At 55.9% G+C, this 14,428-nt stretch overlaps 7 protein-coding genes across 7 annotated transcripts; 4 read left to right on the forward strand and 3 right to left on the reverse strand.

Moving 5' to 3' along the window:
- Positions 1 to 239: 239 nt before the first annotated feature.
- Positions 240 to 985, forward strand: CCMA1212_003680 (uncharacterized protein; the record flags this gene model as incomplete). The annotated part of the gene is made up of 2 exons (XM_073701019.1): positions 240 to 563; positions 647 to 985. The coding sequence occupies 2 exons, from the start codon at positions 240 to 242 to the stop codon at positions 983 to 985; spliced, it is 663 nt and encodes a 220-aa protein (XP_073560796.1).
- A 218-nt stretch (positions 986 to 1,203) lies between these two features.
- Positions 1,204 to 2,498, reverse strand: CCMA1212_003681 (uncharacterized protein; the record flags this gene model as incomplete). Its single annotated transcript, XM_073701020.1, has 4 exons — positions 1,204 to 1,302; positions 1,365 to 2,006; positions 2,071 to 2,237; positions 2,312 to 2,498. The coding sequence occupies 4 exons, from the start codon at positions 2,496 to 2,498 to the stop codon at positions 1,204 to 1,206; spliced, it is 1,095 nt and encodes a 364-aa protein (XP_073560795.1).
- A 925-nt stretch (positions 2,499 to 3,423) lies between these two features.
- Positions 3,424 to 4,096, forward strand: CCMA1212_003682 (SUMO-conjugating enzyme ubc9; the record flags this gene model as incomplete). The annotated part of the gene is made up of 4 exons (XM_073701021.1): positions 3,424 to 3,458; positions 3,527 to 3,687; positions 3,756 to 3,779; positions 3,843 to 4,096. 4 exons carry the CDS (start codon positions 3,424 to 3,426, stop codon positions 4,094 to 4,096), a joined length of 474 nt encoding a protein of 157 aa, XP_073560794.1.
- A 1,274-nt stretch (positions 4,097 to 5,370) lies between these two features.
- On the forward strand, positions 5,371 to 7,814 carry CCMA1212_003683 (Asparagine synthetase [glutamine-hydrolyzing] 1; the record flags this gene model as incomplete). The annotated part of the gene is made up of 10 exons (XM_073701022.1): positions 5,371 to 5,396; positions 5,601 to 5,651; positions 5,707 to 5,732; positions 5,827 to 5,853; positions 5,913 to 5,948; positions 6,003 to 6,151; positions 6,218 to 7,186; positions 7,252 to 7,535; positions 7,596 to 7,700; positions 7,772 to 7,814. 10 exons carry the CDS (start codon positions 5,371 to 5,373, stop codon positions 7,812 to 7,814), a joined length of 1,716 nt encoding a protein of 571 aa, XP_073560793.1.
- Positions 7,815 to 8,669: 855 nt separating this feature from the next.
- CCMA1212_003684 (uncharacterized protein) lies at positions 8,670 to 10,106 on the forward strand (the record flags this gene model as incomplete). The annotated part of the gene is made up of 5 exons (XM_073701023.1): positions 8,670 to 8,714; positions 8,912 to 9,034; positions 9,193 to 9,223; positions 9,361 to 9,863; positions 9,957 to 10,106. 5 exons carry the CDS (start codon positions 8,670 to 8,672, stop codon positions 10,104 to 10,106), a joined length of 852 nt encoding a protein of 283 aa, XP_073560792.1.
- A 696-nt stretch (positions 10,107 to 10,802) lies between these two features.
- CCMA1212_003685 (Chaperone protein DnaJ) lies at positions 10,803 to 11,968 on the reverse strand (the record flags this gene model as incomplete). The annotated part of the gene is made up of 2 exons (XM_073701024.1): positions 10,803 to 11,529; positions 11,610 to 11,968. The coding sequence occupies 2 exons, from the start codon at positions 11,966 to 11,968 to the stop codon at positions 10,803 to 10,805; spliced, it is 1,086 nt and encodes a 361-aa protein (XP_073560791.1).
- Positions 11,969 to 12,469: 501 nt separating this feature from the next.
- On the reverse strand, positions 12,470 to 14,269 carry CCMA1212_003686 (Mannosyl-oligosaccharide alpha-1,2-mannosidase 1B; the record flags this gene model as incomplete). Its single annotated transcript, XM_073701025.1, has 2 exons — positions 12,660 to 14,269; positions 12,470 to 12,592 (listed from the first exon to the last, which is right to left on the reverse strand). Exons 1-2 carry the CDS (start codon positions 14,247 to 14,249, stop codon positions 12,470 to 12,472), a joined length of 1,713 nt encoding a protein of 570 aa, XP_073560790.1. The 5' UTR covers positions 14,250 to 14,269.
- Positions 14,270 to 14,428: the final 159 nt, after the last annotated feature.

Below are 14,428 nucleotides of genomic sequence, written 5' to 3' on the forward strand. Positions count from 1 at the left end.
ATTGCGCGACTGATTGTACCGCGTCGGACGTTTTCGTGTAAAGCTGAGCTGAGCTGGATATGGGGGAGGAGAGACGAGACATCGAACAAGTCCATCAGATATCGTCGTCTTCTTCAGTCACATTCAGAAACACGATTGTTGCCTGACGCTGTTGCATATCATACTGCTTTTCCTTCTTTTTCTTTTTCGACTGTTTGATGCAACCCTCGTTAGGACAAACCGCCCCAGGCACGAACAAGATGCTCTCATTCACGCCAAAGCCCGTCCATTCAAACACCTGGGACAACCGTCCCGCCGTCTCCTCCCCGCTCTCCTCGTCCCCCGTCCGCGCCTCGTCGCCTCTCTCCGCCACCGACGAGCCTCCACCGCAGAGCCTCCCTCGCCAGATCCAGTCGTCGCCCATCAGGCCCGTCCAATTCAAGTACCAGGCGCGTCCCGCGCGGCCGAACCCCGTCATCAAGAGGCGCGAGGAGGCCCAGGAGCAGAGGCGGCGCACCTTTTTGCAGAGCGTCCGCCAAAAGGCCGAAGACAAGTCCTGGCAGAGGAGAGACATTGAGGGCCAGGTAAGCAACTGCAAACGAACATAGACCGGATGGGCGACGTTGCTGCTGTGACGCGAATGTCAACTGACAAATGGCAATATCAGTTTCTCAAGACAAACTGGCTTGCGAACGTCGGTCGTCTGTCCCATGATGCTCCCTCGCTGTCTGAGGCGGATATCGAGGATGCCATGGCCTTTTTGCAAGAGTCTGGGCAGCCGCAGATTATGGACGACGACACGATCCCGGAGGAGCTCGTTGAGGAGGAGCACATGCTTACGTCTTACGAAGAGGAAGTCATGGCTCAAGGAGGACGTGCGCTTCCCACTCTGGTCGAGGAGGGCGATGAGTATGATGACATTTTTGCCGAGCTCATCTCACAAGAGCAGCATCTCTCACAGCAGCATCATTCATCACAACCTTCCAGTCAGATGGACATCGATTAGTTGGATCAGCGTTCGGTATATTTGGTCACGTCGGAACGGCGACTTCTTGGCACCTTGGCGATATGGAGTTTGGTAACGAGTTTCAGGGCTCTCGGAAGGGACTTCACAGGCGTTTTGGTATACGGCGGAATGTGCTTGCATTTGGAGTGCGCACTATGGGTATATATGTGTGTGCGTGTATATATATGAGAGCGTCGTGGCTATTATATGATGATGATTTATTGCGGGGTGCACTGGTCTTCCGCCGAGTTGAACGCTTCCTGGGCAGAGGCCATGTCCCCGACCAAATCTGACGGTGGCGAGCCTGCCGCTTGCATCTAAGAAGTGTCAGTCGTCGTACATATACAGACAAGAGCCGAGGGGTGATCGAGCAGCTCACCTTCTGCATCCTGTCCACGATGTACTCCCTATCGGCCGCGTTAGAGTCCGAGTAGGTGGGCTCGTTGAACTTGGCCACAATCTCCTCCACAATGACCTTCTGCTCCATGTATCTCTTGAGGTCGTCGGCGGGAACCGAGTCTTTGTTCTTAGCGATCCAGGCCGGGAACTTATCGTGCAGCTCCTTCATCGGCTCGTACAGGATCTCCTTGTTTGTCAGCTGCTCCATCATGCCCATGAGCATCTTGGAGAAGTCCTCCTCGCTGCCACCGGCAAACTCGCCAGACGTAAGCTGCTTGAGCATCTCGGAGAGGAAGTCGTCGTCGCCGCCCGCCGCCGCCGCCGCGGTGGCCTGCTCGCCAGAAGTCTGCATGCGCTCCATGGTCCGGCGAATGGTGTCCTGAAACGCCGCGCCGCCGGAGCCGCCCTCACGAGTCGGCTGAGGGGTTCCCGCTGAAGCGGCGGCCGGAGTGGCAGCCGGAGCAGCTGCGGCGGCACTTGGGGTGGCACTTGGGGCAGGCGTGCTCTTCTCCTTGCTACTGGATTGCTGCTCCTGCTGCTGCTCTTCTTCTTCTTCCATCGCGGCGCCCATTTCCGCCCCCATCTGCTTGAACATCTCCTCAAACTGAGCTTGCAGCTCGGGCTGTCGCCAGGGATTCGGTGTCAGCATCGGGATCGTTGCGGGCAGGTGGTATGAGCCAACATACAGATTGCTCCAAGTTAGCCAACAGGCCGGCTATGCCTGCTTGCATTCTCTTTGTAACCTCCTCTTCTGACATGTTGTCGTAGTCGAGCTCCGCGGCTTCAGGTCCCTCTTTTAACGTGTTGTCGTTGATCATCTCCTGTCGGACGGCCTTGAAGCCGTCAAGTAACTCTAGTCATTCAGGAGTCAGATCCATGTTCCGCAGCCAATTGGCAGCATCCGGGGCATCGGAGCAGCAAGCATACCGTCGAGATCATCCAGATCATCCTCGTCTGGATCGGGAACATCGTCAACATCGTCCGACACCGTGGCCGCAGGAGGTGCCGCTGCAGCTGCTGCCGGTGCTGGCGCCGGGGCTGGCTGAGCCTCTCCTTGTTTCGCCCCAGACTCTTCCCGCTTCGCCGGGTCTGCCGCCTCAGACGGAGAGCTCATTGTGCTTCGCGTTCACGATCGGAGTGTCGTCCGACGCAACAAGCCAACATGCGCAAGATTCGCGGTATGGCAGACGTTCGGTCTAAGCTGCGGCGCTAATGGAGGGGGAGGAGACGAGCAAAGTCGGAGCTTCCGACGAAGGAATTGCAAGAAGGAATATTAGGTACAGAGAAAGCACTGGCGATAGCAGCAGCAGCGATGATATCCAAGACAGAAACGGCGTGGCCGTCGACAGATATGAAGTAAGAAACGGTGCAACGAAAGCCCTCTGGTGCTTTGTGCGCTGTTGTTTGTTCCAAGCTCGGCCCGTGGTTGGTGACATGCAGCGTCACAACGAACGAGCCGAGGGAACAGCTCGCTGCCCCGCGACACCAGATGGGCCGCCGTGCTTGGTTCCGTCAGCGGCTGGCTTCAGGGGGCTTGTCCACTGCAGGCCTCGCTCTCCAGGCCTGTGCAGCCCTGTAACCTGGTCCCTGCACCGCTAAAACCGCCGCGCGCTGCCCCGCCGCCGCAGGCCATCAAGTGACGTTGATGGAGGTCCGGGGCTCTTTTCGCTTCGATTGACTGCAAGGGACCGACGGGACTCGAGAGATCTCTGCCATCGGAGGGAATCGCACTGGGCAGATCGCGGCGCTATCCGCAGCCTTGCTCTTTATCCCGGGGTTCTTTTTCCTTTTTTTTTAATCCGCCTGTTTGCTTCTTCTATCTTCCGTCATTCTGATTCACGCGTGGGCACATCTCGTTGTCCCTCTCCTCTACCTATTCCATCACAAAATCCTCAACAGAGACAAGCCGTCCTTTTCGCCCGCACGAGATCCGTCATCGCCTGCAGCAGGCGCTTTTCCACTTACCGCCGGGTGAGGCAGCGCAACCACGATCCCGTCTCGCGATCCGTTGTTGGTCATTCGCGTCTTCGCAGTTCACCATGGCTCTTTGCCAGAACAGATTACAGGAGGAGCGGTATGCGACGCAGACTCTTCACACCGCCCCAGATGGCTGCGGGACGCTGACAGAATCAAAAATTCTAGGAAGCAATGGCGCCGTGACCACCCGTTCGGCTTCTTCGCCAAACCGTCCCGGACAAAGGAGGGCGTGCTCGACCTGAAGAACTGGGAATGCGGCATTCCGGGGAAGGAGAAGACCATCTGGGAGGGGGGGCTGTTCAAGCTCAACATTGCGTTCCCCGACGGTGAGTGCTCGCGTGTCATGATAAGGTCCTGGTTGGGCAGAAACTGATCTCGGTCCCTGTTTGTCTAGAGTACCCAACGAAACCACCGAAATGTGAGTGCAGACATCGATCCCAGGTACTTGACGGCACCGACCTGTCTCTAACCGCGCTGGCAGGCAAGTTCGTTCCTCCGCTGTTCCATCCCAACGTCTACCCCTCAGGCACCGTCTGCCTGTCGATTCTCAACGAGGAAGAGGCTTGGAAGCCGGCCATCACGGTCAAGCAGATTCTCCTGGGCATCCAGGACCTTCTCAACGACCCCAACCCCGAATCGCCCGCACAAGCCGACGCCTACAATCTATTCAAGAGAGACAAGGCCGAGTACGAGAAGCGCATCCGGCGCGTGGTTCGCGAGAATCCGGCTCCGTGAAATCTCGCTTCCTTGGCAGGCAGATGGGCAGACTTCCTTTTTTTTTCTTTGCATTCTAGACGAGGAGGATATTCTTATGGAGAAGAATTGGTCATGGCGTTGGATGGGGCAATACCAGGACAAAATGATTTTCTATTTTCATCTTGTGTTTTCTTCATTTTATCAGCAGATCTAACGAAAGATTTGAATCGGTGGCTATAGCCGGCTTGTGAAGTTGAACGACCAGATGGAGACGGGATCTGACACGGGGTAGCATCGGCGACAAACTGCTCCAGTTTCACGGACCTCGAATGACTGTTCGCTCGGTCCGACGGAAGAGCGTCCGACGCAGATACTGGCACGTTAGTTAGTAGCATTTGAGAGAGAGAATTTACAGACACGGTCCGGACTAGGTCTATGGAGCTATGGAGAAGCAGCCTTAGATTGGGATAACCTTATAATAAGTGAATTCCTGTTGCACGAGGAGAAGTGTGTAAACATAGTAGTATCGCCCTTCTGTTTGACATCAGCAAAGGCATGTACAGTAAGACCCGTATCCCAGTCCGCCACGTGCATCTTCTCCAATGTGATCTGCCTAGGCTACTGAGTAATTCAGACCTCCGAAATACGGCTTCCATACAGTTGATACTACTGCTGCTACTACCTCCAAGACATCAATGCCACGTTGCTCGAGACAGAATGTCCATCTGCTGCAGGGTCGTGGAAGTGAATCATATATACCCTTGATCGGCCGTTGACGATAAGCCGTCAGCAGGGCAGCTCTCTTCTAGGGAGGTCGAATCTGATACAACCGCATCACGCGTATGTATTCAGCTTCCATACCAAGAAAGAAAAAAAAAAGCGGCTCAGGGTTGCCCCCAAATTCCCTTATCAGCAGCGCATCCAGACGCCCATCTTGTTGGCTTTAGGTAATTGCCACAGGCCGCCAATGACCGTTGAGGCAAAGACGAGAACAGCTGGGGAAAAGTGACTCTTGAGCATTAGCCGAAGTCGGCCGGGCAAAAAAGCGATCACTAGCTCGGGCCTGGGCGTCTTAAAATTCTGGGTAAGGTAGAAAAAGGCTGGAGGCAAGTTGGTCGCAAACAAGAGTCATGGCCATGGTACTAATAAGGTACCGACTATAGTTCTCGCTGCTCTAAAATTCCTAGCCATCCTGACCCGAATTTCTTTCCTTCTCTTTTTGCATTTCTCTTGACAAGATTTTCTGTGACTCGATTCACTTCGTGATAGCTGCAGTCTCTCTCTGGTTGAGCAACGTCGAGCAAACCGCAATCATGTGTGGCATCTTCGCTTGCCATTGGTACGTCGCAACCTGCTGCCCTGGTCCTCTTCCGCCCGGCGATCGCGTGCAGTGAACAAGAGGCAGCTTGTACCTCTTTAATCCTGTCTTGCTGTTTTTGGAGGGGCATTTTGGACAGCCTCAACACCCCGCCATCGCTTCGGCTTATCGCGCACGAGACACGAAGACACGAAGCCAGAGCTGACAGATCCCGCGTGCAAACAGTCATCCTGACGTCCAAAAGTTCAAGCCGACTGCGCTGAAACTGTCCAAGGCGTAAGTACTTCCAACATCTGCCGGTAGCAGCTTCAATTGACGAGGGATGCCTCAGGATTCGACACCGCGGACCCGATTGGAGTACGTTGGAACCCATAGATTCGATCCCATGCTGTATAGCGACAGGAAGAGCTGTTTGAAACTGACAATGGATGATTTTGGCTTCGGTTTCTAGGCGGCAGCGTCATTTCTCACAACACAAGTAAGCCAACTAGCCTCGAGGCGCATCCCGTGGCGGGCCTAAGCTGACATCCATCGCAGTCCTCTGCCATGAGCGTCTCAGTATCGTTGGTGTTGGTGAGTCTTGACCCTCGAAGAACGAACCAGGGCGCCCGCTCACACGCGAGACAGAGTCTGGCGCCCAGCCCTTGACCAACGAAGATGATACCATCATCCTCGCCGCCAACGGCGAGATCTACAACCACCGACAGGTCCGAAAGCACTTGAAAGAGCCGTATCACTTCAAGACGACGTCCGACTGCGAGGTCATCATTCCCTTGGTATGTCTCAGAGCATTGAAAGTCTAGCTGGAGAGAGAAGGGCTGGACTGACTTGCTCTGCAATAGTACCTGGAGCACGACATCGACGCCCCCAACCACCTGGACGGCATGTTCTCCTTTGTCCTGTACGACAAGAAGCAGGACCGCACCATTGCCGCGCGCGACCCGATCGGCATCACAACTCTCTACCAGGGATGGTCATGGAAGGAGCCTGGCGCGGTGTACTTTGCCTCGGAGCTCAAGTGCCTGCACCCCGTCTGCGACAAGATCGTTGCCTTCCCCCCTGGCCACGTCTACGACTCAAAAACCGGCCAGACCACCCGCTACTTCAACCCTACCTGGTGGGATCCCGCCAACGTGCCCTCTGCCCCGGCCGACCTGATGGCCATCCGAACTTCGCTCGAGGCGGCTGTGAGAAAGCGCCTGATGGCTGAAGTCCCTTACGGCGTGCTTCTCTCCGGTGGTCTCGACTCCAGTCTGGTTGCGTCCATTGCGCAGCGGGAGATGCTGAGACTCAAGAAGAAGGCCGAGGAGGCCGACCCCGATGCGGGCGAGGGTCTTGTCGGTGTCGACGACGATGACAACCTGTCCACCGTTACCTACCTCCCGCAGCTCAACTCCTTCTCCATTGGTCTGCCTGGATCCCCGGACAACGAGGCCGCTCTCAAGGTTGCCAAGTTCCTCGGCACGAAGCATCACGTCATGACATTTACCATTGAGGAGGGCCTCAACGCCCTGTCGGATGTCATCTACCACTTGGAGACGTACGACGTCACGACCATCCGAGCGTCAACACCCATGTTCTTGCTGTCTCGTAAGATCAAGGCGATGGGCATCAAGATGGTTCTCAGTGGCGAGGGCAGCGATGAGATCTTCGGTGGCTACCTCTACTTCCACGCCGCTCCCAGCAAGGAGGCTTTCCACGCGGAGACGGTCCGCCGTATCAAGAACCTGCACCTTGCAGACTGTCTGAGAGCCAACAAGTCCACCTCGGCCTGGGGTCTCGAGGCGCGTGTGCCTTTCCTGGACAAGAAGGTATGTCGTGACTCATCATGGCTTTCCGACATGAACACGCCCCTTATGCTAACGCTTTTCATCAGTTCATTGAGACTGCCATGAGCATCGATCCCCAGGAAAAGATGATCACCAAGGACAGGATGGAGAAGTACATTCTCCGAAAGGCCTTTGACACGAGCGACGAGCCCGACACTCCGGCCTACCTGCCCGACTCCATCCTGTGGAGACAGAAGGAGCAGTTCTCCGACGGTGTCGGATACGGATGGATCGATGCGCTCAAGGACAACGCCGAGCTCCACGTCACTGACGAGATGCTGAAGAACCCCAAGGCCGAGTGGGGTACCGACATTCCGGATACCAAGGAGGCGTACGTATTGTGGAAAGGGGCAGCAGAACGTGATGGCACAAGGGCTAACTCGTGATCCAGTTACTGGTACCGCCTCATGTTTGACGAGCATTTCCCTCCTCGCTGCGCTTCCACCGTGGAGCGATGGACACCGACTTGGTCCAAGCAGACGGATCCCAGCGGCAGGTGCGTATTCTTCTTCTCCTTCTTCATTGCTGAGATGAGAGGAAGTCGGGTCACTAACAAGTGCTTTGCAGAGCCATCTCTACCCACAACGCCAAGTACGAACACGCCGAGTAGGTGGCATGACGGTGGTATCGTCGGAGGGTTGTAAGGAAAATTCTGGCTCTGAAGATAAAAAGTTACACTATGAGGTAGTACGCAGAAAAGTAGAGAGTATAGAACAGACAAAAAGTCTCCAATGGCGGGTGGTCGGCACTTTGTAGTGCTGTGTATATACCCGAGGTGCGGACATGGCTCGGCATTGGAGATGGAATACAACATGGAGCAATTGCGCCATTGCTCGACTTGACTACGTGCATCAATCATGGTTGCTCAGGTGAATTATAGCGATGAGTCTCGACGCAGTGATAGCCGATCATGAAAGGGCTGGGCTGAGGCTGTCTTATATCATCCGGCGATTGGGTGATTAAACGTCTAATAGTACCTGCCTACCTACCTACCCAGATCTAGGTAGTGAGAGCTTGGCCCGCGTAAGCAAACAAAGAGACATGGCCATCGCCGTGCGTCCAGGCTGTCGGGTCAGAGATGAAGCACTCGACATCTGATTGAGCTACACCTTCAAGTCCAGCTCGTTGCATCATCGCCAAATGAATGCCCTCAATTTCTCTTGCCAGCTTCTTCCCCCCCACGTGGCCTCAATGCCGTCCAATCGAGTTCGGCCCGACATCAGCCGAACGCTGCTTCACCCGCCTCCCCCCCAACCAAAACCCCGCCTAGCCAATCAGGAGCCGCGGCTGCGCCCAAAACATTTTCCCTCTCCAAACCTCCAAACCAAAGAACCGAACCTCTTCCCTTTTGGCCTGATCCTATCAGCACACCGCACTTGCTCCAGCCCCTTCCCCCTTCGTCACCAGCTCTCACAGCTTCACATCTCTCTCTCTTCTTTCCTCTCCTCACACAAACACCGCCAAAATGTCCATCCCCGCCTTCTCCGACATTGCCAAGCCGGCCAACGACGTATGCGCTCCTTTCCACGCCACTTCTGTTGCTGTGTTTTCTTCTTTATTTCTCGCCGTCTCCTCGGCGTTGCTTTGCCCCCCTCGGCTATATAGCTATAGCTCGGGGATAGCTTCCAGCTGCTGCGGCGACTGCGTCTCTCCCGCATGTCCAGACGATGACGACTGACTGCTTTCTTTCTTGTTCGCGCTCTGTAGCTCCTCAACAAGGACTTCTACCACCTGTCCGCCACCACCTTCGAGTTCAAGGACACTGCTCCCAATGGCGTCGCCTTCAAGGTGACTGGCAAGTCCAGCCACGAGAAGGTCACCTCTGCTGCTGTAAGTCTCCTATCCACTCGCCCGAATCTCGCGCTCTGCTTCCCATGTCTCTCGGTTCGCCCTACCGCAGCCATCGGTCTGCGGGCGAACGGGGCGCATGTCGCGGGGTTGGAAATTCCATATTGCACAAGACTGACTTGGGCCATTGCCATGGATAGATTGAGGGAAAATACACCGACAAGCCTACTGGTACGGCCTCCTGACCAGCCCAGTTCAGACTGAAACACGCTGTTCTTGTTCAACCCCCATAGCGCGCTCGTTCGACGCTCGTCGCCGCATGTATCCCCGGGGCCATTGACGATGCTAACGCAGCTCCGCGCCCATAGGCCTGACCCTGACCCAGACCTGGAACACCGCCAACGCCCTCGACACCAAGATCGAGGTCAGCGACTCCCTGGCCAAGGGCCTCAAGCTCGAGGGTCTCTTCAACTTCCTGCCCGCCACCGCCGCCAAGGGCGCCAAGTTCAACCTCTTCTTCAAGCAGCCCGGCTTCCACGGCCGCGCCTTCTTTGACCTGCTCAAGGGCCCTACCGCCAACGTCGACGCCGTCGTCGGCAACGAGGGCTTCCTGGCCGGTGCCAGCGCCGGCTACGATGTCAACAAGGCTGCCCTGACCGGCTACAGCGCCGCCGTCGGCTACGTCGCTCCTCAGTACAGCGCCGCCATCACCGCCACCGACAACCTGAGCACCTTTGCGGCTTCCTACTACCACAAGGTCAACAGCCAGGTCGAGGCCGGTGCCAAGGCCACCTGGAACTCCAAGACCAGCAACACTGTCGGCCTCGAGGTCGCCAGCAAGTACCGCATTGACCCCGTCTCCTTCGCCAAGGTTCGTCCTCTTTTGTTTTTTTTTTCCCCCACTGTCCCCCCCAGCCGCGCTCTCCTTTTGAGTACTTTGCTTACCCGTTTCCGAACCAAACAGGTCAAGATCAACGACCGCGGTATCGCCGCCCTTGCCTACAACGTCCTCCTCCGTGAGGGCGTCACCCTGGGTCTCGGTGGCTCTTTCGATACCCAGAAGCTCGACCAGGCTACCCACAAGCTCGGTGCTAGCTTCACCTTCGAGGGTTAAGCCTCAAAAACCCTTCACCACCATTGCCTCTACGATGACTAGCATCTCGTATGTGTATACAAGGTACATGTGAGATGTTGAGTGACAGAGGTGAGCCTAGTTGCTTCTCCGCGACTGCGTCTCCATTGAGTTATCCTTGAAGGGCTCACATATGGCCTCGAAAGGAGGACTCGCGGTTTGATCTCTGGCGGTTAGATAGATGCATTTATTTGCCTTGTTCGAGCAACCGGGGATCAAGCACAAAAAAACACAAAGGAAATAAAGAATATTTTGCGCAAGTGAAACAATGCGGTTGCCTGTTGCAGTTGTGTTCTGTCCTATTGCTTCTGTCCTGTTGCAGTTCTGTTCTGTCCTGTTGCAGTTGTGTTCCGTCCTGTTGCCGTTCTGTTCTGTGATGCCGTTTTGCTCTCTGGTGGTATTTAAAAAGTACGATGATGCATATATGTATATATTAGCACACGCTCGTTGTATGTACCTCAAACTGCCTGTGTATTGATGGTTCTCTCTTTAAGAATGATGGCCTTCATTCGTGTTATTATCACGGTCTTGTCTATATCTTACACATATACCTAGTCTACTCTTGAAAGAGCACAGCCAATCCACCACCATAAGAAAAAAACACACACACACCCACACACACACACACTCCTATCCCTCTCCGACTCCCCCAGCCTTGTTTCCCCCGTCTTTCATGTTTCAACCCCCCTCCTCCTTCTTCCTCCTCCCCAGCCGCATGAACTGCAAATACACCGCCGGCGCCACAAACGTCGCCGCCAAGATGCCCGCCACGATCAGAAAGTGGCCCGCCAGGCTCGTCTGCGGCTCAAACTCGATGCCGTCGTCCCCGACGGCCCTCCGCTGGCGCTGCCACCGCCGGTGGTCCTGCCGCTCGTGCGTCCGCGTGTGGCCCGCCCTGTCAAAGTGCGGCGGCACATCCCGATCATCGTCCTCCCTAAACGGCGACGAGCCGGGGCCCATGCCGCCGTACGTTGACGACGACGACGAGGAAGAATGGGCGTGGTGAAAGGCGCTGGTGTCCCAGGGGTTCGCGCGCGACGATGCGCCGCCGCCGGTGGACTCCTCGTGCGCCTGGTGCCGCTTCTCGGCGTGCGCGCCCCATCCGCCGCTGCGGTAGAAGCTAGGCGGGGGCCCGCGGAAGGTTCCCCTCCGACGGCTCAGGCCGGAGGGGGGACGGCCGCCGGCGGGATTGGTGCTGTGGTAGGAACCATGGTGAGCATGATGGTGCCCGTGGTGGTGCTGCCCGTGCTCGTGCAGGCGCAGGACGTCGCGGTCGTAGGTGGCTCGGCGGGAGGCGTTGGAGAGGATGGTGTAGGACTCGGAGAGGAGGGAGAAGTTGTGCGAGGCGTTGGGGTCGGAGCGGTTTGCGTCGGGGTGGTGCGTTTTGGAGAGGGCGTAGAAGGATCTGAGAATCAGCGTTAGTTTGTGTTGTGTGGGAGTTGGGCTTTGGAAGAATGTGTGCTCGGGAGTGTTTTGCTTGCGTACTTTTTGATTTCGGCGGGCGTCGCATTCGTCGACACCTTCAGCCGCTCATAATGATTCTTGCCTTCCAAAGCGCTCTTCCCAAGAGCCCTCGACGCATGGAAGCTCCTCCTCCCCGCCACGAAACCACCGCGATCAATCCCGTCGCAGCATCGCAAAAGGCGACATCCCCCCGCCGCAGCACCCAAGACCAATGGCCATGCCGCCGAGGCCGAGGCCGAGTCAAGCCGGCATCGTCCGTGGTAAAACGCCCGGGCGACGAGTTCCGCGTTCACGCAACGCCGCCGTGACGACGATGTCGACAATTGCGCCAAAGAAGAGCACGGGACGGTGGCGAGGGTGTGCGGAAAACGGGATGGCATGCCTTGCGTATCCTCATCACGTTTTGGGGAGGCGGAAGAAAAAGGGAAATCGGAAACGAGAAAAGAGACGAGGGCGAGACGTTGTTATCTAGTGTCTTAACAGAGAAGTGATCGCAGGAGGTGATGTAATCGAGAGGTGGCGGGTCCCCCATATGCAATCCTAGAGTCTAAAGCCGGTAGCGGGGCGGAGACATAAGGTACAAGTTCGGTAAGCCATCACGAAGCAAACAAATTGACATGCAGGAAAGAAGGATGCACCAGATTGATCATCTCTGATGGACGTTCAGGCATCCACGTGTATATGGAACATGTATCTACAAGTCTAAGCAAATACTTCTATCTCCAAGAATATCAAATGCCTTGAAGAGCCGATATAAACATGGCCGTCTAGACACCCAGCCGCCGCCACTCATCCCTCATACCCTATAATATCATGATGTCTTTCCAAAAGATGCACGCACGCATGACCACCAAACACAAGCCAGCCCCTGGTTGCCTTCTTCAGACAGCCGGCCGCTTGAACGGATGGGCTTCCGTGTTGAACACCCACTTGTCCAGGTCGATGGCACTTTCGTTGTCGAAGATCAGGTAAAAGTATTTGAGTGTCTCGGCCAGCCAGAATGTCTGTAAGGAAACGTCTGTTAGCTTGCCGTCTTTCTGTTTCCCTGGCAGTCGAGGGCATGCGACTCACCTCCATAACATCACCATTTCGACCATTGCGAACTGTAACGTCCTTCACAATGGCAAACGCCAGCTCCGTCTCCGCCTCCCGGACTATGTTCTCCCACATCCTCCAGGCCGTGTCCCTCCACACTTGATCGCCCGTGATGCGCCACATGTAGAAGACGCTCTCAATGGCTTCTGGTCGCAAGAGATAGTGTCTGCTCTTGACATTCAGGAATCCATGGGGTCTCCTGCCTTCAGGATCAATGGGCGCTTTGAGCTCATCGTACGGGCATGGCCCGTCGAGCTTCGCGCAAGCCGCCATATCTGCCGACTCGGGCATGATGCCAGAGGCGAAAGAGTCGTATGCCCATACGCAGCCCGATGAGATGCGTGAGCCCAGGTCGACATAGTCGTCTCGTTTGAACAGCTTGCCCGCCATTGCATACATGCCGCCCGCGAAGCACGTGAGGTGTTGCATCTCGGTAATTCGCTGAACATTGCCGTGATCGACCAGTGCATTTCCGAGTACCAGGATATCCTCGCCCTTTTGAGTCATGGGGCGAAATAGGAGGTTGTCCCTGGCGGTATCGAGCGCCCTGATGGCCATTTCTGGGTATTGGGGATCCAGTCCACCAAGGAGAGCGGGCATCTTGACCAGATACTCGTACAGGGAGTCTGCACTGCCTCCCATGGAGTATCGACTCTCAATCATCGTCTCTTCGCGATAGTTCATCATGACTGGCCACATGCCGGGGAGGGAGGTTTCGTTTTGGAAGCGGTAGAAGAACTGTTTGATGCGCTCCGTGGCATCGTAATACTTGGGGTCGCCCGTGATTTGCGACAGACGGGTAAACTCCAAACAAAGGGTGCCACCAGCAGCGCCCGACATGCTGTCGTCGGCTCGTTGGGTGCCCTTCTTCGCCTTGCTGTAGTCGAGCCAGTGAGACGGCAGGCGATTCGGCGTGTCAAACGTAGCGTAGAGGGTATCGCCAAGCTCAATGGCCTTTGCGCGCAAGACGGGCTCCCCGGAAAGATCGTATGCGGCAATGAGGCCGCCGAGATATCGAATCGTCACCTCGAATAGGTTGACAACCTTGTTGTCCTTGGTCTTGGACCAGTCAATAACCGCCACCTCCTTGACCGCGAGGAAGAAGTCGTCCTTGAGATCCATGATCCACAGAGTATCCAGGGCATCCACCAGCTGCGCCGACCACCCGCTGAAGGTTTCCTTGCCAGTGAGTGATAGCGGCTGCAGCTGGTCCTTTGTCCATGCATATGTCTTGTAGGCCTCCCAGCTCTTGACGAAGGCATCCTTGACGGCCTGCTTCCGGGCCTTGGTAGTGTCGTCCTGAACCGCCGACTGATTCCTAAGCTGCAATTTGGGAAAGGTCACAGGGGTGCCCTGGGGAAGCATCTTCATGTCCTTGACGGGATGGTAGACTTTGGCCTTGCTCCAGTCATAGCTGCTGGCCACGTACTTGAACCTGCCGACTGTAGCTGATCGAGGGACAAAGTCGAAGCCGCGCCAGAGGAGGAAGAAGAAGGCGACAAAGGTGGTGGAAGCCACGAGGGCGAGGTAGCGGCGAGGGACTCGGCCCTGAAGCTGGTTGAACATGACGATTTTCTTCTTGGTTTCTTATGACGAGTACATGATTTCCGTTTACTCAAGATGCAAATGTTTCCAAGATTCCCGACGAGGCCGCGGCTGAATCGAATCTAAGTCCGGTCGAGAAATGAGAGTGAGCGAGAACAATGCAGCAACCAAAGGAGAGCACGGCAGCGCAAAAAGCAACA

Source organism: Trichoderma ghanense (genome assembly GCF_004382785.1).
Source record: "Trichoderma ghanense strain CCMA-1212 chromosome Unknown scaffold_3, whole genome shotgun sequence".
Taxonomy (NCBI): domain Eukaryota; kingdom Fungi; phylum Ascomycota; class Sordariomycetes; order Hypocreales; family Hypocreaceae; genus Trichoderma; species Trichoderma ghanense.